Genomic DNA, 22,166 nt, shown 5'->3' with positions numbered 1-22,166 from the left:
GGTATGTACTAATTGTCATTTTGTTAATTGTTTTTATAGTTCTTTTTTGTTCCTTTCTTCTCTTTTGTCCTCTTCCCTTGTGATTTGATTTTACTTGTGATAGATTTTACTATCTTTATTGTTATCTTTGAATTCATTTCTCTTTTTTGGGGGGGTGGGGAGTGCATCTATTATAGGTTTTTGGTTTCTGGTTACCATGAGGTACATATATATCAGTCTCTATATATGTGTGATTATTTTAAGCTGCTGATCTCTTAAGTTAAATGCATTTTAACAACGCTGCATTATTACTCCCCTCCCCCAACAATTATTTTTTTTGACGTCATATTTTACATCTTTTTGTTTTTGGAAACCTTTAAATACTTATTGCACATAGAGATGATTTAACTAATTTTCTTTTAACCTTTAGCTTTATACCTGGTTCATTTACTACCTTTACTGTATATATGCCTTAACCAATGAGATTTTTCCTTTCACAATTTTCTTCTTTCTTTTTTTTTGAATTTTATTTTATATTTTTTTATACAGCAGGTTCTTATTAGTTATCTATTTTATACATATTAGTGTATATATGTCAATCCCAATCTCCCAATTCATCCAGCCCCCCCCCTCCACTTTTCCCCCTTGGCGTCCATACGTTTGTTCTCTACATCTGTGTCTCTATTTCTGCCTTGCAACCCAGTTCATCTGTACCATTTTTCTAGATTCCACATATATGCGTTAATATATGATATTTGTTTTTCTCTTTCTGAATTATTTCACTCTGTATGACAGTCTCTAGGTCCATCAACGTCTCTACAAATGACCCAATTCTGTTCCTTTTTATGTCTGAGTAATATTCCATTGTATAGATGTACCACATCTTCTTTATCTGTTTGCCTGTCAGTGGACACTTTGGTTGCTTCCATGACCTGGCTATTGTAAATAGTGCTGCAATGAACATTGAGATACATGTGTCTTTTTGAATTGTGGTTTCCTCTGGGTATATGCCCAGTAGTGGGACTGCTGGGTCATATGGTAGTTCCATTTTTAGTTTTTTAAGGAACCTCCATACTGTTCTCCATAGTGGCTGTATCAATTTACATTCCTGCCAACAGTGCAAGAGGGTTCCCTTTTCTCCATACCCTCTCCAGCATTTGTTGTCTGTGCATTTTCTGATGATGCCCATTCCAACCAGTGTGAGGTGATACCTCATTGTAGTTTTGATTTGCATTTCTCTAATAATTAGTGATGCTGAGCAGCTTTTCATGTGCCTCTTGGCCATCTGTATGTCTTCTTTGGAGAAATTTCTATTTAGGTCTTCTGCCCATTTTTGGATTGGGTTGTTTGTTTTTTTAATGTTGAGCTGCACGAGCTGTTTATATATTTTGGAGATTAATCCTTTGTCCGTTGATTCATTTGCAAATATTTTCTCCCATTCTGAGGGTTGCCTTTTCGTCTTGTTTAAAGTTGGCTTTGCTGTGCAAAAGCTTTTAAGTTTCATTAGGTCTTATTTGTTTGTTTTTGTTTTTATTTCCATTACTCTAGGAGGTGGGTCAAAAAAGATCTTGCTGTGATTTATGTCAAAGAGTGTTCTTCCTATGGTTTCCTCTAAGAGTTTTATAGTGTCTAGCCTCACATTTAGGTCTTTAATCCATTTTGAGTTTATTTTTGTGTATGGTGTTAAGGAGTGTTCTAATTGCATTCTTTTACATGTAGCTGTCCAGTTTTCCCAGCACCACTTATTGAAGAGACTGTCTATTCTCCATTGTATATCCGTGCCTCTTTTGTCATAGATTAGTTGACCATAGCTGCATGGATTTATCTCTGGGCTTTTCATCTTGTTCCATTGATCTATATTTCTGTTTTTGTGCCAGTACCATATTGTCTTGATTACTGTAGCTTTGAAGTATAATCTGAAGTCAGGGCATCTGATTCCTCCAGCTCTGTTTTTTTCCCTCAAGATTGCTTTGGCTATTCGGGGTCTTTTGTGTTTCCATACAAATTTTAAGATTTTTTGCTCTAGTTCTGTAAAAAATGCCACTGGTAATTTGATAGGGATTGCATTGAATCTGTAGATTGCTTTGGGTAGTATTGTCATTTTCACAATATTGATTCTTCCAATCCAAGAACATGGTATATCTCTCCATCTGCTTGTGTCATCTTTAATTTCTTTCATCAGTGTCTTATGGTTTTCTGCATACAAGTCTTTCAACTCCTTAGGCAGGTTTATTCCTAGGTATTTTATTCTTTTTGTTGCAATGGTGAATGGAATTATTTCCTTAGTTTCTCTTTCTGATCTTTCATTGATAGTGTATAGGAATGCAAGAGATTTCTGTGCATTAATTTTGTATTCTGCAACTTTACCAAATTCATTGATTAGCTCTAGTAGTTTTCTGGTGGCATCTTTAAGATTCTCTATGTATAGTATCTTGTCATCTGCAAACACTGACAGTTTTACTTCTTCTTTTCCAATTTGTGTTCCTTTTGTTTCTTTTTCTTGGATTGCTGTGGCTAGGACTTCCAAAACTATGTTGAATAATAGTGGCAGAGTGGACATCCTTGTCTTGTTCCTAATCTTAGAGGAAATGCTTTCAGTTTTTCACCATCAAGAATGATGTTTGCTGTGGGTTTGTCGTATATGGCCTTTATTATGTTGAGGTAGGTTCCCTCTATGCCCACTTTCTGGAGAGTTTTTATCATAAATGGGTGTTGAATTTTGTCAAAAGCTTTTTCTGCATCTATTGAGATGAGCATATGGTTTTTATTCATCAATTTGCTAATATGGTGTTTCACATTGATTGATTTGTGTATATTGAGCAGTCCTTGTATCCCTGGGTTAAATCCCACTTGATCATGGTGTATGATTCTTTTCATGTGTTGTTGGATTCTGTTTGCTAGTATTTTGTTGAGGATTTTTGCATCTATATTCGTTAGTGATATTGGTCTGTAATTTTCTTTTTTTATAGTATCTTTGCCTGGTTTTTTATGAGGGTGGTGTTGGCCCCATAGAATGAGTTTGGGAGTGTTCCTTCCTCTGCAATTTTTTGATAGAGTTTGAAGAGGATGGGTTTAACTCTTCTCTAAATGTTTGATAGAATTCACCTGTGAAGCCATCTGGTCCTGGACTTTTGTTTGTTGGAAGATTTTTAATCACAGTTTCGATTTCATTACTTGTGATTGGTCTGTTTGTATTTTCTATTTCTTCCTGGTGCAATCTTGGAAGGTCATACCTTTCTAAGAATTTGTCCATTTCTTCCAGGTTGTCCATTTTATTGGCATAGAGTTGCTTGTAGGAGTCTCTTATGATGTTTTATATTTCTGCGGTGTTTGTTGTAACTTCTCCTTTTTCATTTCTAATTTTATTGATTTGAGTTCTCTCTTTTTCTTGATGAGTCTGGCTAAAGGTTTATCAGTTTTGTTTATCTTCTCAAAGAAGAAGATTTTTGCTATTGTTTTCTTTGCTTCTATTTTATTTATTTCTGCTCTGATCTTTATGATTTCTTTCCTTCTACTAACTTTGGGTTTTGTTTGTTCTTCTTTCTCTAGATCCTTTAGGTGTAAGGTTAGATTGTTTATTTGAGATTTTTCTTGTTTCTTGAGGTAGGCTTGTATACCTATAAACTTCCCTCTTAAAACTGCTTTTGCTGCATCCCATAGGTTTTGGATCGTCGTGTTTTCATTGTCATTTGTCTTTAGGTAGTTTTTGATTTCCTCTAATTTCTTCAGTGATCTCTTGGTTATTTAGTAACGTATTGCTTAGCCTCCATGTGTTTGTGTTTTTTAAGGTTTTTTTCCTCGTAATTTATTTCTTATCTCATAGCATTGTGGTTGGAAAAGATGCTTGATATGATTTCAGTTTTCTTAACTTTTCCAAGGATTGATTTGTGACGCAAGATGTGATCTATCCTGGAGAACGTTCTGTGTGCAGTTGAGAAGAAAGTGTAATCTGCTCTTTTCAGATGGAATGTCCTATAAATATCAATGAAATCTATCTGGTCTACTGTGTCATTTAAAGCTTGTGTTTTCTTATTAATTTTCTGTATGGATGATCTGTCCATTGGTGTAAGTTTTCCTCTTTTATAGCTGTTAGCATTTGCCTTATGTATTGAGGTGCTCCTATGTTGGGTGCCTATATATTTATAATTGTTATATCTTCTTCTTGGATTAATACCTTAATCATTATGTAGTGTCCTTCCTTGTCTCTTGCAACATTCTTTATTTTAAAGTCTATTTTATTTGATATGAGTATTGCTTCTCCAGCTTTCTTTTGATTTCCATTTGCATGGAATATCTTTTTCCATCCCCTCACTTTCAGTCTGTATGTGTCCCTAGGTCTGAAGTGGGTCTCTTGTAGACAGCATATATATGGGTCTTGCTTTTGTATCCATTCAGAGAGCCTGTGTCTTTTGGTTGGAGCATTAAATGCATTCACATTTAAGGTAATTATCGATATGTATGTTCCTATTACCATTTTCTTAATTGTTTTGTGTTTGTTTTTGTAGGTCCTTTTCTTCTCTTGTGTTTCCCACTTAGAGAAGTTCCTTTAGCATTTGTTTTAGAGCTGGTTGGGTGTTGCCAAATTCTCTTAGCTTTTGCTTGTCTGTAAAGCTTTTGATTTCTCCGTCAAATCTGAATGAGATCTTTGCTGGGTAGAATAATCTTGATTGTAGGTTCTTCCCTTTCATCATTTTAAGTATATCATGCCACTCCCTTCTGGCTTGTAGAGTTTCTGCTGAGAAATCAGCTGTTAACATTATGGGAGTTCCCTTGTATGTTATTTGTCATTTTTCCCTTGTTGCTTTTAATAATTTTTCTTTGTCTTTAATTTTTGTCAATTTGATTACCATGTGTCTTGGCATGTTTCTCCTTGGGTTTATCCTGCATGGGACTGTCTGTGCTTCCTGGAGTTGGGTGGCTATTTCCTTTCCCATGTTAGGGAATGTTTCGACTATAATCTCTTCAAATATTTTCTCATGTCCTTTCTCTCTCTCTTCTCCTTCTGGGACCCCTATGATGAGAATGTTGGTGCGTTTAGTGTTGTCCCAGAGGTCTCTTAGGCTATCTTATTTCTTTTCATTCTTTTTTCTTTATTCTGTTCCATGGCAGTGATTTCCACCATTCTGTCTTCCAGGTCACTTATCCATTCTTCTGCCTCAGTTATTCTGCTATTGATTCCTTCTAGTGTATTTTTCATTTCAGTTATTGTATTGTTCATCTCTTTTGTTTTTTAATTCTTCTAGGTCTTTCTTAAACATTTCTTGCATCTTCTTGATCCTTGCCTCCATTCTTTTCCCGAGGTCCTAGATCATCTTCACCATCATTATTCTGAATTCTTTTTCTGGAAGGTTGCCTATCTCCACTTCATTTAGTTGTTTTTCTGGGGTTTTAACTTGTTCCTTCATCTGATACATAGCCCTCTACCTTTTCATTTTGTCTATCTTTCTGTGATTGTGGTTTTCATTCCACAGGCTGCAGGATTGTAGTTTTTCTTGTTTCTGCTGTCTGCCCTCTGGTGGATGAGGCCATCTAAGATGCTTGTGGAAACTTCCTGATGGGAGAAACTGGTGGTGGGTAGAGCTGGGTGTTGCTCTGGTGGGCAGAGCTCAGTAAAACTTTAATCTGCTTGTCTGCTGATGGGTGGGCTTGAGTTCCCTCCCTGTTGGTTGTTTGGCCTGAGGCAACCCAGCACTGGAGGCTACAGGCTTTTTGGTGTGGTTAATGGCAGAGTCTAGGAAGGGTCATGCCAAGGAGTACTTCCCAGAATTTCTGCTGCCAGTGTCCTTGTTCCCATGGTGAGCCACAGCCACCCCTGGCCTCTGCAGGAGACCCTCCAGCACTAGCAGGTAGGTCTGGTTCAGTCTCCTATGGGGTCAGTGCTTCTTCCCCCTGGGTCCTCATGTGCACACTACTTTGTGTGTGCCCTCCAAGAGTGGAGTCTCTGTTTCCCCCAGTTCTGTCAAAGTCCTGCAGTCAAATCCTGCTAGCCTTCAAAGTCTGATTCTCTGGGAATTCCTCCTCCCATTGCCGAACCCCCAGGTTGGGAAGCCTTACGTGAGGCTCAGAACCTTCACTCCAGTGGGTGGACTTCTGTGGTATAATTGTTCTCTAGTTTGTGAGTCACCCGCCCTGAGGTAATGGGATTTGATTTTATTGTGACTGCACCCCTCCTACCATCTCATTGCCGCTTCTCCTTTGTCTTGGATGTAGGGTATTTTTTTGGTGAGTTTCAGTGTCTTCCTGTTAATGATTGTTCAGCAGTTAGTTGTGATTCTGGTGCTCTCAAGAGGGAGTGAGCGCATGTCCTTCTACTCCACCATCTTCCCTTTTTATTACAATTTTCTTTTTTCTTATTGTGGTCTTTTCTTTTTCACTTAAAGACTTCCCTTTAACATTTCTTGTAAATCTGGTTTGGTGGTGCTGAACTCTTTTAGCTTTTGCTTGTCTGTGAAACTTTTGGTTTCTCCATTAAATCTGAATGAAAGCCTAGCTGGGTAGAGTATTCTTGGTCAAAAGTTTTTTTCCTTTCATCAGCTTAAATATTTTGTGCCACTCCCTCTGGCCTGCTGAGTTTCTGCTGAAAAGATAGCTGGTAAACTTATGGGAGTTCCTTTGTACATAACTTGTTGCTTTTCCTTTGCTGCTTTTAATATTCTCTCTTTATCTTTAATTTTTGCCATTTTAATTACAACGTGTCTTGGTGTGGTCCTCTTGGATTAATACTGTTTTGTACTCTTTATACTTCCTGGACCAGGCTGTCTGTTTTCTTTCCCAGGTTAGGAAAGTTCTCAGCTATTATGTCTTCACATATGTTCTCTGCCCCTTTCTCTCTCTCTTCGCCTTTTGAGATCCCTATAATGTGAATGTTAGCCCACTCGATGTTGTCCCAGAGGTCTCCTAAACTGTACTTATTTCCTTTTATTGTTTTTTTCTTTTGCTTTTTCTTTTGTTCAGCTTTAGTGATTTCCACTACCCTGTCTTCCAGTTTGCTGATCTTTTCCTCTTTATCACTTACTCTACTGATTCCTTCTAGTGTATTTTTCATTCCAGTTATTGAATTCTTCATCTCTGTTTGGTTCTTCTTTATATTTTCTAACTCTTTGTTAAAAGCTTCTAACTTTTCATTCTGTTCATCCAATCTTCTCTCGATTTCTTTGATCATCATTATGATCATTACTTTGAATTCTTTATTGGGTAGATTGGCTATCTCCACTTCACTTAGTTCTTCTGGGGTCTATCTTGTTCCTTCATTTGGAATGTCTTTCCTCTGTTTCCTCATTTTGCCTAATTTGCTGGGGTTTTTTTTTTTAACATCTTTATTGGAGTATAATTGCTTTACAATTGTGTGTTAGTTTCTGCTGTATAACAAAGTGAATCAACTTTATGTATACATATATCCCCATATCTTCTCCCTCTTGTGTCTCCCTCCTAACCTCCTTATCCCACCCCTCTAGTTAGACACAAAGCACCAAGCTGACCTCCCTGTGCTATGCAGCTGCTTCCCACTAGCTATCTATTTTACATTTGGTAGTGTATATATGACCATGCCACTCTCACTTCATCCCAGCTTACCCTTCTCCCTCCCCGTGTCCTCAAGTCCGTTCTCTTTGTCTGCATCTTTATTCCTGTCCTGTCCCTAGGTTCTTCAGAACTTTTTTTTTTTTTTAAGTTCCATATATATGTGTTAGCTCTATTTATAATTTGCTGTTTTTATTTCTATGTATTTGGTAGGTTGGTTATGTTTCCTGATCTGAAGAAGTGGCCTTTTGTAGGAGTTGTCCTGTGCATGCCAGTGGTGCAATTCCCTTTGGTCGCCAGAGCTATATGCTCTAGAGGTCCCCCCTATGGGGGCTGCATGGGTCCTTCTGTTTTTGTGGATGCTTACTGTGGGCAGTCTCATAGGAGTTGCTGGTCCCCAGTCCAGTTGGTTGCCAGGCCCTGCCTTGTGCAGAGGCTGCTGGCTGCTGGTTGGCTGGGCTCAGTTATAAGGAGGCTGATTTAGAGTGCTGCATTGTCCCAGGGCTAGTGCTGGCCCACTGGTGGGTGTGTTCTGGGGTGGCTGCTTTTGTGGCCAGTGTTCCAGATCTAGTGTTGACCTGCTGGTTGTTTGGGTCAGTTCCTGACATACCTGGCTGTGAGGTCTGGGTTATTCTAAAGCTGTTTCTGGCCTGTTGGTGAGTGGGGCTGGATCCTGGGGCAGCTGGCTGAGGGGCCCAAAGTGCCTTGGAGCTGGTGTTAGCCTGCTGGTGAATGGGCTTGGTCCTGACATGGTGAGCAGTGGAGCTGCCATGGTTCTGGGGCTGGAGTTTGCCTGCTGGTGGGCAGGGCTGGGGCCCAGTGGGTCCTGGAGTTGATGCCTGTCCACTGTCATGTGTGTGGCTGGCCCAGGGCTAGTGCTGGCCATCTGGTGGGTGAAGCTGGGTTCCAGATTCTCTGGTTGCAGGGCCCTGGGTGTCCTGCGGCTAGTGATGGCACACTGGTGTGTGTGGCTGGGTCCTGGGTCCTCTTGTGGAAAGGGATGTGTGCTGGGGTTGCTGTGGCCTCAGGGGATCTTAAGGCTGCTCTCTTGCTGGTGGGTGGGGCTGTGTCCCTACATGGCTAGTTGCTTGGCTTGAGGCATCTCAGTACTGGTGTTGACAAGCTGGTGAGCAGGGCCAGGTCCTGGGAGAGGAAGGATTCCAAAATGGCACTAGCCAGCAGCAGTGTCCACATTGTAGAATGAGCTCCCCAAATGGCTGATGCCAGTGTCTATGTCCCCAGGGTGAGTCCCAGTCACTACCTGCATCTCTGGGAGGCTCCCCAAGATCAGCAAGTGGGTCTGACCCAGGCTCCTTTCAAATTTCTCTTTCTGTGCTGCATCGCAGAGCATGTGAGATTTTGTGTGAGCCCTTTAATAGTGGAGTCTCTATTTCCCAAAGCCCTCTGGCTCTCCTGAAATTAAGCTCTGCTGGCCTTCAGAGCCAAACCTTCTGGGGGCTCATCTTCCTGATGCAGGGCCCCAAGGCTGGGGAGATCAATGTAAAGCTTGGGCCTCTTGCTTCTTGGGGAGAACATCAGCAATTGTAATTATCCTCCCTGTTTGTGGGTCACCCACCTGGGGGTATGGGTATTGACTATACTGCATCTCTGCCCTTCCTACCTCTCTTGTTGTGGTTGGTTCCTTCTTTATATCTTTAGTTGTAAAAGATTTTTTTCCTGCTAGATTCTGGTCTTTCTTATCAATAGTTGCTATGTAAATAGTTGTAATTTTGGTGTGCCCAAGGGAGGAAGTGAGCTCAGGGTCTTCCTACTCCAATCATCTTGGCCACCTCCCCCAAAACAGCAGTCTTGACTTTCTCCTCTGTATGTGCCTCATTCCCTATTCTCCTTCATCTCACTAAATGGTATCAGCATTCATCCATTTCCTCAGCCTGGACACATAGATATCTTCCTCGACCCTCTGCCACACCATAACCTCCTTCTTAAAAATCTGAAAGCATCAGGAAGTTCTACTGCATTGTCCTCAAATTATGACCCAAATCCAGCTATTTGTTACCATTTCTGTGGTCATCTTCCTAATTCATATTCCCACCATCTTTCCTAAGACCTATTTTGACAGACTTTTGAAATGTCTTCCCTAACATGATTCTGGCTCTCTCAGTTAATTATCAATGGAGATTCAAGAACGAGGTTTAAAATATTGTATTAAAATATTCCTCTTAAAAGCCTCTGATGCACACATTTCTGGTTCCAGGAATAAAGGCCTTAAACCCTATTATTTGCCCTCCATTCCCTCAGAAAAGAAATATAATGCAGGTACATACACAAAAAGAAACTACTGGAACATAGGTGAGTGTGAACAAAAGCAGATAGACTGTAACAGGGTGTGTATACTCTCTCAGATAAGAGCAGATGGAGAGCAATATAAAGAAGATCCTGTTTCCATGGTTGTTAGCCTGGAATAAGGTGCAGTCCTCACAGTAAAGTGAAAAAGGTGCATGAAAAAAACCTGCCATCCTGCAATCTGGAGAATCAGGGCACAGGTGGTGGGAAACTGGGAACAATGAAAAAAGTGGGGGTTCCAGCAAGGGAAAGTGGTAAAGAGGGGATCCCATAATTGTGTCTACCATACATCCCCCAGATGGCCCCTGAAACATACACCTGCAGAATAAGTTCAACTAAGGACAAAGATCTAAACTGAGGTCAGAGCTGCTGCATAAGAAACAGTTTTTAGTTTAATTTCAGGCATGAAAATTACTTGTTAAAATGAAGGAATCAGTATTACTGATGAATAATAATGGAAAATAGAATCTTCACAACTTAATATTTATGATATTCAAGATATAATTCAAAATATCTTGGTATGTGAAGAACCAAGAAAATGGAACTCATTCCCAAGAGAATGGAAATCTTTCAAATCTTCTCCTGAGATGAGACAAATTTTGGAACTAACCAACAAGGATTTTAAATATCAAAGATCCATTTGATACGATTGATGAACCTACAATTATACGTCATTATCCCCCAATGTTCATAGTTTACATTAGGATACACTCTTGGTGTTGTACATTTTAAGGGTTTTGACAAATGTATAATGACATGTGCCTACCATTACAGTATCATAAAGAGTAGTTTCACTGCCCTAAGATACCTCTGTACTCTGCCTATTCATTTATTTCCCCCCTTACCAACTACTTATCCTTTTACTGTTTCCATAGTTTTGACTTTTCCAGAATGTTATATAGTTGGAATCACACAATATGTAGCCTTTTCAGATTAGATTTTTTCACTTTGTGATACATATCTAAGGTTCCTCCCTGTCTTTTCATGGCTTGATAGCTCATTTACTTTTAGCATTGAATAAGATTCTATGGTTTGATGTATCACAATTTATTTATGCGTTCATCTACTAAAGGACATGTTGGTTGCTTCCAAGTTTTGGCAATTATGAATAAAGCTGCTATGAACATCCACAAGTAGGTTTTTGTGTGGACATAACTTTTCCACTCCTTTGAGAAAGTTCCAAGGAACATGACTGTTAGATTATTTGCCAAGAGTGTGCTTAATTTTGTAAGAAACTGACAAAATGTCTTCAAAAGTGGCTGTAACATTTTACATTCCCATCAGCAATGAATGAGAGTTCCTGTTTCTCCTCATCTTTGTCAGCATTTGGTGTTGTCAGTGTTTTGGTTTTTTGCCATTCTAATAGGTGTGCAGTAGTATATCATTGTTTTAGTTTGCATTTCCCTAATGACATATGTTGTGGAGCATCTTTTCATATGCTTATTTACCATCTGTATAACTTCTTTGATGGGGTGTCTTTCAAGTTTTCTGACCATTTTTAAATTGGAATGTTCATTTTCCTTTTGTTAAGCATTCTTTGTATATTTTGGATAACAATTCTTTTTCAGGTGTCTTTTGCAAGTATTTTTTCCAAGTCTGTGGTTTGTCTTCTCATGCTCTTGATTAAGTTTCTTTTTAATTGCAGTATAATATATAAAATATGATTTGCTATTTTAGCCACTTTTGATTGTATAGATCACTCACTGGTATTAATTACATTTACAATGTTGTGCAACCATCGTCACTAGCTACTGCCAAAATTTTTCAAAATCCTCAACAGAAACTTTGTACCCATTAAGCAATAACTCTCCATTCCTCTTTCTCCCCATCTTCTGGTATCTATATTCTACATTATTCTCTATGAATTTTCCTATTCTACATATTTTAAATAAGTGGAATCATAAATATTTGTCCTGTTTTTTCTGTCTTATTTTACTTTACATGTTTTCATGGTTTTAGTATGATTCAGAACTTTATTTCCTTTATGGCTGAACAATTTCCATTGTATGTACATATCACATTTTAACCATTCATCTGTTGATGGATACTTGGGTTGTTTTCATTTTTTGGCTATTGTGAGTAATGCTGCAATGACACTGTTGTATAAGCTATCTGTTTGAGTTCCTGTTTTCAATTCTTTCTGTTTTATACCTAGCAATGGAATGCTGGGTCATGTGGTTTCCCTAAATTTAGCTTTTTGAAGAACTCCCAAAGTATTTGTCATAGTGGTGGCACCATTTTACCTCCCCATCAGTAATGTACAAGATTCTAATTTCTCTATATCCTTGTGAATACATGTTATTTTCCTTTTTTTTTTTTGAATTATAGCCATCCTAGTAGGTGTGAAGTGGCATTTTATTGTGGTTTTTGACTTGCATTTTTTAAATGACATCATGTTGAGCATCTTTTTATGTACTTATGCACTATTTGTATCACTTCATAAAAGAAATGTATATTCAAGTCCTTTGCCCATTTAAAAATTGAGTTTTTTGTCTTTTTGTTGTTGAGTTGTAGGAGTTCTTTGTATAGTCTAGATACTAAACCCTATTCCCTTGGTCTATTTGCCTATCTTTATTCTTTATATATGATTTACAAATATTTTCTCCCATCAGATAGGTTATCTTTTCACTTTCTTGATAATGTCCTTTGATGTGCAGAAGTTTTTAATTTTGATGAAGTCCTATCTATATATATTTTCTTTTGTTACTCAGACTTTTGGTGTTATATCTAAAAGTACACTGCCAAATCCAAAGTCATGTATATTTACACCTGTTTTTTCTTGAGTTTTATAGTTTTAGATCTTATATTTAAGTTGCTAATCCATTTTGTGTTAATATTTATTATGGTTTTAGGTTTTTTCACATTCTTTTGCATGTGGATATCCAATTGTCACAGCACCATTTGTTAAATGGGCCGAATTTTACCCATTGAATGGTCTTGGAAACTTTTTCAAAAATCAATCAGCATAGATATATTGTTTTATTTTTATTTCTGCAAGATGAGTAGTTCTGTGTTACAGAACTGTTAGAAGTGAACATTCTGACTCTGAACACTTTTATAAGGTACCTTTTATATGGTCATAAATTCAGAATTCACAGTTTTCACCTGAGATAACAGATGACATTATGTTAGTAGTGGTAAGGGGCACCTTAATTCCCCATACCCTTTAGAGGAGACAGGCTTGGGTGGTGGCAATGGTTGGCTGTCTAATTCAGAAGTGGTATGGTCAGGCACAGGGTATTCCAGTTTCTAATACCACAAATGGTGACAGAAGTTGTCATTAGATTAATTACCTTACATGGTTGAAAACTTTACCTTTAAAGTAATGTTTCAGCAAAAATAAAAATCAAAGTCATTGGAATACACCACCAAGACACTTTGCTATGTATAACACAGGTTTCTTAGGAATGTCTACCCATCACACTTGAGAAACAGGGACATGATGACCTTGCTCTGAAACTCCACAAGCATTCAGCTAAGAGAGACTGAACAGGGCCGCCTGGCTAAGGCATGCAACACTGTTTTCCATATTGTATCATTGAACAGGTTGAATCTCATGACGTGAAACATCTTTCTCTCTGTTCCCATAGGTACCTCTTTCTCATCTTTATAAACCACATGTTGTGGCACCTCTGTTCTAAACCTCATCCTAAAATGCTCCCATATCTGATGGACATGTTGTTTCTGTATCCCATACACAGTGCTCGCAGATGATAAAATAGCCCTCGCCACATGGACTGTAATTCTCCATTTGTTTGTGTTTCTAGATCCCTGGGGAGCAAGGAAGCCCCAGGGCAGTGTAATTTGCCGTAAGTGTTTCTTAATGGAAGAATGATTCATGAGTTCATGAAAATACCTGAGTGAAGAGCGCTGTGATCCAGAGACACTCACCTGTCTGATAAATGACCATATATGATGCTTCCCACCAGCATTCCAGCCATGAACAAGAATTTGGCCATTGACTTTAGTGACTGAGATTCACATACCAGGTCCCACTGGAAGAGAAGGAGACCAACAAAGGAGAGCTCCACAACTTATAACCCCTCAGTGGAAACCTGATGGAAACAGTTTAAATGATTTACACGTTTCTTTATTTCAGCCCCTTTTTCCTCTCCAGCTTCCTTTTTTACTTTAGTTGACTTTTACCATTCAGGTATCAACTTAAACATAACTTCCTTTAGGAAGCCTCCTCTAAACCTGTTGGTTATATTGATGCCTTTTTTAATTCCATAATAAGTGATTCTCAAACTTGGCCACAGAGTGCAATCATTTGAGGAGCTTTAAAAATTTACTGATGCCAGAATTTCATTACAGATCTTCTCATATGGTTGCTCTGGGGTACAGTGCTTGGAGATTTTGATCAACAGCCCTGATATTTCTAATTTTCAAGCCAGGCTGAGCATTACTGACCTTTTAAACACATCGCATAAATTACTTGCTTAACCTTTGGTCTTTTAAAAATAAAAGCCATATAATAGCAAGGTCACATCTATTTTTGAGTTCATTAGACTCATTAAATATATAGGTGTCTGGCATTCAGTAAAGAAGTAATTAATATTTGCTGAAAGAATGAAGAATGAGCACCTAATAGTGACTAAAAAGTCTAGAAGTTTGTTCATTACTCTGTGACCCTTAAACACCCAGACCATGCACTCATAAGATGTAAATGGGACCTCTTACCTCAGTCACCACAGTGGAGGAGAAGGAGCTTTGGTCATACACCCAGCCATCCACACAGGGTTCTGTGTCCAGGTCACTCATGTTGGGTAAGGTCCCGTTCAGGTGAAGGAGCTGCCACTGGGGGAGGAGGAAGCGACGACACTTCTCTGGCCTCAGGTTTGAGTCCAGTGGGATGGAGATTCTCAGGAGGGTGTCTTGGCTGAGGGTCCCAGTGCCATTAGCAGAGTCAGTGTCATTGTCAAGGATGTGAACCCAGCAGCGATGACCAGGAACAGCTGCAGTGAAGTTCTCCAGTAGAATATGGGGGTACACTATGAGGCTGGAGATACAAAGGAAAACCATCTGAAGGATCTGGAATCTCCCCAGGCCTCCAACTTGATCCAGGAGGTCCTGAAAGGCCATTGAGCTGAGCAGTGATCCCCAAGGGGAGGCAAAATGACTGTTTAGAGAAGTTCAAAGGGAGGAGAAGTTTCCTCTCACTATGTCACACACTAAGTGTGTATTGATCCTGATCTCAGTGTAAGCTCAGTGGGCCCTGTCTCACCTTCACAACAAGGCCATGGAAGCTATTTCTCCAACTTGTTTGGGGATCAGGTCGGTAACTGTCTTCTTTAAAGTCACAGAGAAATATTTTGCTGAGGTGCTTCCAGCAATTGACAAAACTGTTTAAAGGTCTACTTTGTGAAAATTCTTTTTGTCAGCAGTGTCCCAAAGTGACATCGGACTTTGAGCTACACATCTGTAAATAAAATAAAATAAACCTGCTACATGGTTTGCAGTCCCTTTCAGAACATGTCATTTGTCAGACTCGAAAGTGAAACGTTTTTTGTTTTTCTGTGAAAAGTACTGAAAGTAAGTGCTTTGCTTGTTTAGTACTGAATTTTGATTAAAAGAGTTAATGAAAATAGTCCTGAGTTAATTTAAAGCAAGTGAAATATGATACAATATTTTTCTTTTGGTAAATGACATTATTCTGCTTAAAGTCAAATCAAACCATGATTTCACGCTGAAAATAAATTACTCAAAATGGGGGCAGGGTGGGTAGTGATGGAGGGCAGAGGGCTAAGTCAGTGGTAAGTGCATAGAGAAGTTTATTTTTTACAGGCTTATAGATTCATTCAGATAATATTTGTGAGGACCTTTTCTGTTCTAGGAACACAGCATTGTGCTAGACAAGGTCTTTAAGTGTAAGACTATGGTGAGTAAGGGAGAGGTATGTAAATAACTACAATCTGATATTATAAAACATATATATGGCAAACGCACAATGTGCTATGGAAGAATTGAAGAGCAATACAGGAAAAATGTCACCTTTGTTAACACTAAATCTTCCACTGAAAATTCTTTTGAAGCCTTATTGAGGTATAATTCATATAACACATAATTCTCTTTAAAATATACACTTACATGGATTTTATTTGTTCACAGTTGTGCATCCATGACTACGCTCTCATTACAGAACATTTTCGTCACCACAAAAGAAACCTGTACCCACGAGGAGTCACACTCCATTCCCCACTTTACCCCTAACTCTTAGCAACCACTAATCCACATCTGTCTCTATGGATTTGCCTAATTCATGTATTTCATAGAAATCACGTTATAAAATATGTGGGCCTTTGTATCTGGCTTCTTTCTGGCTTTTTTTTGCACTTAACATAATGTTTTCAAGTTTCATCTATGTTGTAACATATGCCATTCTTTCATTCCTTTTTATGACTAATTAATTCTTTCTATGGCAATTAATTTGACTTTATTATTTTTCTACATATATATTTAATTTTTACTTTATATTGGAGTATAGTGGATTAACAATGTTGTGTTAGTTTCAGGTGTACAGTAAAGTGATTCAGTTAAACATACACATGTATCTATCCTTTTTCAAATTCTTTTCCCATTTAGGTTATTACAGAATACTGGGCAAGGTTCCCTGTGCTATACAGTAGGTCCTTGTTGGTTATCTATTTTAAATATAGCAGTGTGTAAATGTCAATCCCAAATTCCCAATTTATCCCTCCCCCCACCTTTCCCCTTTGGTAACCATAAGTTTGTTTTCTAAGTCTGTGAAACTGTTTCTGTTTTGTAAATAAGTTCATTTGTATCATTTTTTAAAAGATTCTGCATATAAGAGATATCATATTATATTTGTCTTTCTCTTTCTGACTTACTTAGTATGATAATCTCCAGGTAATCTATGTTGCTGCAAATGGCATTATTTCATGCTTTCTTACAGCTGAGTAATACTCCACCGTATATATGTACTACATCTTCTTTATCCATCCCTTTGTTGATGGACATTTAGGTGGCTTCCATGTCCTGGCTATTGTAAATCTCATTGTAGTTTGCATTTCTCTAATAATTAGTGATGTTGTACATTTTTTCATGTGCTTTTGGCCATCTGTATGTCTTCTTTGGAGAAATGTCTATTTAGATCTTTTGCCCACTTTTTGATTGGGTTGTTTGCTTTTTTGATATTGAGCCACATGAGCTGTTTGTATATTTTGGAGATTAATCTCTTGTTGGTCGCTTCATTTGCAAATATTTTCTTCCATTCTGTGAGTTGTCTTTTCAGTTGGTTTTTTTTTTTTATGGTTTCCTTTGCTGTGCAAAGGCTTTTCAGTTTAATTAGATCCCATTTGTTTATGTTTGTTTTTATTTTCATTACTCTAGGAGGTGGATCCAAAAAATATTGCTATGATTTATGTCAAAGAGTGTTCTATGTTTTCTTCTAGGAGTTTTATTGTATCTGATCTTACATTTAGGTCTTTAATCCATTTTGAGTTTATTTTTGTGTAAGGTGTTAGAGAACGTTCTAATTTCATTTTTTTACATGGAGCTGTCCAGTTTTCCAAGCATCACTTATTTAAGAGACTATCTTTTCTTCATTGTATATTCTTGCTTCCTTTGTCATAGATTAATTGACTATAGGTGCGTAGGTTTACTTCTGGGATTTCAATCCTGTTCCCTTGATCTCTGTTTCTGTTTTTGTGCCAATACCATACTGTTTTGATTATTGTACATCTGTAGTGTAGTCTGAAGTCAGGGAGCCTGATTCTTCCAGCTCCATTTTTCTTTCTCAAGATTACTTTGGCTATTGGTGGTCTTTTGTGTATCCATACAAATTTTAAGATTTTTTTTGTTCTAGTTCTGTGAAAAATACTATTGGTAATTTGATAGTGATTGCATTGAGTCTGTAGATTGCCTTGGGTAGTATAGTCATTTTGACAGTATTGATTCTTCCAATACAAGAACATTCATATATCTTTCCATCTGTTTATGTCATCTTCAATTTCTTTCATCAGCATCTTACAGTTTTCAGAGTACAGGTATTTTGCCTCCTTAAGTAGGTTTATTCCTAGGTATTTTATTCTTTTTGATGCAATGGTAAATGGGATTGTTTCCTTCATTTCTGTTTCTGATCTTTCATTATTAGTGTATATGAATGCAAGAGATTTCTCTGTATTAATTTTGTATCCTGCAAATTTACTGAATTCATTCATGACCTCTAGTAGTTTTCTGGTAGCATCTTTAGGATGTTCTATGTATAGTTTCATGTCATCTGCAGACACTGACAGTTTTAATTCTTTCTTTCCAATGTGGATTTCTTTTATTTCTTTTTCTTCTCTGATTGCTGTGGCATTTGCCTTATATATTGATTGACTTGCTCCTATGTTAGGTGCATATATATTTACAATTGTTATATCTTCTTCTTGGACTGATGCCTTGATCGTTATGTACTGTCCGTCTTTGTCTCTTGTAACAGTCTTTTTTTTTTTTAAACAACTTTATTGGAGTATTATTGCTTTACAATGGTGTGATAGTTTCTGCTGTATAATAAAGTGAATCAGCTTTACGTATACATATATCCCCATATCTCCTCCCTCTGGCATCTCCCTCCCTCTCTCCCTATCTCACCCATCTAGATGGTCACAAAGCACCAAGCTGATCTCCCTGTGCATTGTGGTTGCTTCCCACTGGCTATGTATTTTAAATTTGGTAGTGTATATATGTCCATGCCACTCTCTCACTTTGTCCCATCTTACCCTTCCCCTCCCCGTATCCTCAAGTTCATTCTCTAGTAGGTCTGTGTCTTTACTCCCGTCTTGCCCCTAGGTTCTTAATGACCATTTTTTTGTTTGTTTTTTAGATTCCATATATATGTGTTAGCATACGGTATTTGTTTTTCTCTTTCTGACTTACTTCACTCTGTATGACAGACTCTAGGTCCATCCAACTGACTACAAATAATTCAATTTCATTTCTTTTTATGGCTGAGTAATATTCCATTGTATATATGTGCCACATCTTCTTTATCCATTCATCTGTTGATGGGCACTTAGGTTGCTTCCATGTTCTGGCTACTGTAAATAGAGCTGCAATGAACATTGTGGTAATTGACTCTTTTTGAATTATGGTTTCCTCAGGGTATATGCCGGGTAGTGGGACTGCCGGGTCATATGGTAGTTCTATTTTTAGTTTTTTAAGGAAACTCCATACTGTTCGCTATAGTGGCTGTATCAATTTACATTCCCACCAACAGCGCAAGAGGGTTCACTTTTCTCCACACCCTCTCCAGCATTCTTTGTTTCTAGATTTTTTGATGATGGCCATTTTCACCAGTGTGAGGTGATACTTCATTGTCATTTTGATTTGCATTTCTCTAATGATTAGTGATGTTGAGCATTCTTTCATGTGTTTGTTGGCAATCTGTATATCTTCTTTGGAGAAATGTGTATGTAGGTCTTCTGCCCATTTTTGGATTGGGTTTTTGTTTTTTTGATATTGAGCTGCATGAGCTGCTTGTAAATTCTGGAGATTAATCCTTTGTCAGTTGCTTCATTTGCAAATTTTTCTCCCATTCTGAACGTTGCCTTTTCATCTTGTTTATGTTTTCCTTTGCTGTGCAAAAGATTTTAAGTATCATTAGGTCCCATTTGTTTATTTTTGTTTTTATTTCTATTTCTCTAGGAGGTGGGTCAAAAAGGATCTTGTGTAATTTATGTCATAGAGTGTTCTGCCTATGTTTTCCTCTAAGAGTTTCATACTGTCTGGCCTTACATTTAGGTCTTTAATCCATTTTGAATTTATTTTTGTGTATGGTGTTAGGGAGTGTTCTAATTTCATTCTTTTACATGTAGCTGTCCAGTTTTCCCAGCACCACTTATTGAAGAGGCTGTCTTTTCTCCATTGTATATTCTTGCCACCACTGTCAAAGATAAGGTGACCATATGTGCAAGGGTTTATCTCTGGGCTTTCTATTCTGTACCATTTGATCTACATTTCTGTTTTTGTGGCAGTACCATACTGTCTTCGTTACTAGCTTTGTAGTATAGTTTGAAGTTGCAGAGCCTGATTCCTCCAGCTCCGTTATTCTTTCTTAAGATTGCTTTGGCTATTCAGGGTCTTTTGTGTTTCCATACAAATCGTGAAATTTTTTATTCTAGTTCTGTGAAAAATGCCATTGGTAGTTTGATAAGGATTGCATTGAATCTGTAGATTGCTTTGGGTTGTATAGTCATTTTCACAATGTTGATTCTTCCAATCCAAGCACATGGTATATCTCTCCATCTGTTTGTATCATCTTTAATTTCTTTCATCAGTGTCTTGTAGTTTTCTTCATACAGGTCTTTTGTCTCCTTAGGTAGGTTTATTCCCAGGTATTTTATTCTTTTTGTTGCAATGGTAAATGGAATGTGTTTCCTTAATTTCTTTTTCAGATTTTTCATCATTACTGTATAGGAATGCAAGAGATTTCTGTGAATTCATTTTGTATCCTGCTACTTTACCAAATTCATTGATGATCTCTAGTAGTTTTCTGCTAGCGTCTTTAGGATTCTCTTTGTATAGTGTCATGTCATGTGCAAACAGTGACAGTTATACATCTTCTTTTCTGATTTGGATTCCTTTTATTTCTTTTTCTTCTCTGATTGCTGTGGCTAACACTTCCAAAACTATGTTGAATAATAGTGATGAGAGTGTGCACCCTTGTCTTGTTCCTGATCTTAGGGGAAATGGTTTCAGTTTTTCACCATTGAGAATGATGTTGGCTGTGGGTTTGTCATATATGGCCTTTATTATGTTGAGGTAAGTTCCCTCTATGCCTACTTTCTGGAGGGTTTTTATCATAAATGGGTGTTGAATTTTGTCAAAAGCTTTTTCTGCATCTATTGAGATAATCATATGGTTTTTCTCCTTCAGTTTGTTAATATGGTTTATCACACTGATTGATTTGCATATATTGAAGAATCCTTGCATTCCTGGCATAAACCCTACTTGATCATGGTGTATGATCCTTTTAATGTCTGTTGGATTCTGTTTGCTAGTATTTTGTTGAGGATTTTTGCATCTATGTTCATCAGTGATGTTGGCCTTTAGTTTTCTTTTTTTGTAACATCTTTGTCTGGTTTTGGTATCAGGTGAATGGTTAAAGAGGATGTGGTACATATACACAATGGAATATTACTCAGCCATAAAGAGGAACGAAATTGGGTCATTTGTAGAGACGTGGATGGACTTAGAGACTGTCATACAGAGTGAAGTAAGTCAGAAAGGGAAAAACAAATATAGTATATTAACGCATATATGTAGAATCTAGAAAAATGGTACAGATGAACTGGTTTGCAAGACACAAATAGAGACACCGATGTAGAGAACAAACGTATAGAGACCAAGGTGGGAAAGTGGTGGGGTGGTGGGTGGGGTATGAATTGGAGGATTGGGACTGACATATATACATTAACACGTATAAAATAGATAACTAATAAGAACTTGCCATATAAATAATAAATAAAATAAAATTTTAAAATACTAAAATAAATACGTCATTTATTATAAACATTATGAATAGTTTTCTCATTAATGCTTGCCTTTGAATTCTTAAATTATTTTATTTCACAATTTACATTTTTTTTTAACACCATTGGGAAAGTGGCTGGGGTGTGTGATGATGTGATGAATTGGGAGATTTGGATTGACATATATACACTAAGATGTATAAAATGGAAAACTAATAAGAACCTGCTGTATAAAAAATAAGTAAAATAAAATTCAAAAATTCAGAAAAAAAAAGGATAATAGTACGTGACTTTAACTCCCCACTTACAGCAATGGACAGATCATCCAAACAGAAAATAAATAAGAAACACAAGCTTTAAATGACTCATTAGACCAGATGGACTTAATTTATATTTACAGGACATTCCATGCAAAAACAACAGAATACACTTTCTTCTCAAGTGCACACAGAACATTCTCCACAATAGATCACATCTTGGGTCACAAATCAAACCTTGGTAAATTTAAGATAACTGAAATTGTATCAAGCATCTTTTCCAACCACAACACCATGAGACTAGATATTAGTTACAGGGGAAAAAACTGCAAAAAATGCAAACACATGGTTAAACAATATGTTACTATACAACCAAGAGATCACTGAAGAAGTCAAAGAGGAAATCAAAAAATACCTTGAAACAAATGACAATGAAAACACGAGGACCCTAAACCTTTGGAATGCAACAAAAGCAGTTCTAAGAGGGAAGTTTATTGCAATTCAATCCTACCTTAAGAAACCAGAAAAATCTCAAGTAAACAACTTAACCTTACACCTAAAGCAATTAGAGAAAGAAGAATAAAAAAACAGAAGAAAACCCCAAAAGTTAGCAGAAGGAAAGAAATCATAAAGA

The 22,166-nt window shown here is 37.4% G+C and overlaps 1 protein-coding gene across 2 annotated transcripts in view; it reads right to left on the bottom strand.

Annotated features, from left to right (window-relative positions):
* Nucleotides 1-15,079, bottom strand: part of LOC137771455 (organic anion transporter 7) — a 37,141-nt gene extending 22,062 nt beyond the window's left edge. Inside the window, exons 1-3 of one of the 2 annotated variants that reach the window (XM_068554823.1) lie at nucleotides 15,026-15,079; nucleotides 14,482-14,800; nucleotides 13,693-13,796 (exon numbers count right to left, since the gene is read on the bottom strand). In XM_068554823.1, the coding sequence (XP_068410924.1) occupies nucleotides 13,693-13,796; nucleotides 14,482-14,562 (185 nt within the window). In that variant the 5' untranslated portion in view covers nucleotides 14,563-14,800; nucleotides 15,026-15,079. Of the gene's footprint in view, nucleotides 1-13,692; nucleotides 13,797-14,481; nucleotides 14,889-15,025 lie in introns of those variants that run through there. The other variant, XM_068554822.1, reaches the window with a different exon arrangement.
* Nucleotides 15,080-22,166: the final 7,087 nt, after the last annotated feature.

This window comes from Eschrichtius robustus, chromosome 11, assembly GCF_028021215.1.
Source record: "Eschrichtius robustus isolate mEscRob2 chromosome 11, mEscRob2.pri, whole genome shotgun sequence".
In the NCBI taxonomy this organism is placed as follows: Eukaryota; Metazoa; Chordata; class Mammalia; order Artiodactyla; family Eschrichtiidae; genus Eschrichtius; species Eschrichtius robustus.
This window is presented reverse-complemented; position numbering and strand designations above follow the sequence as displayed.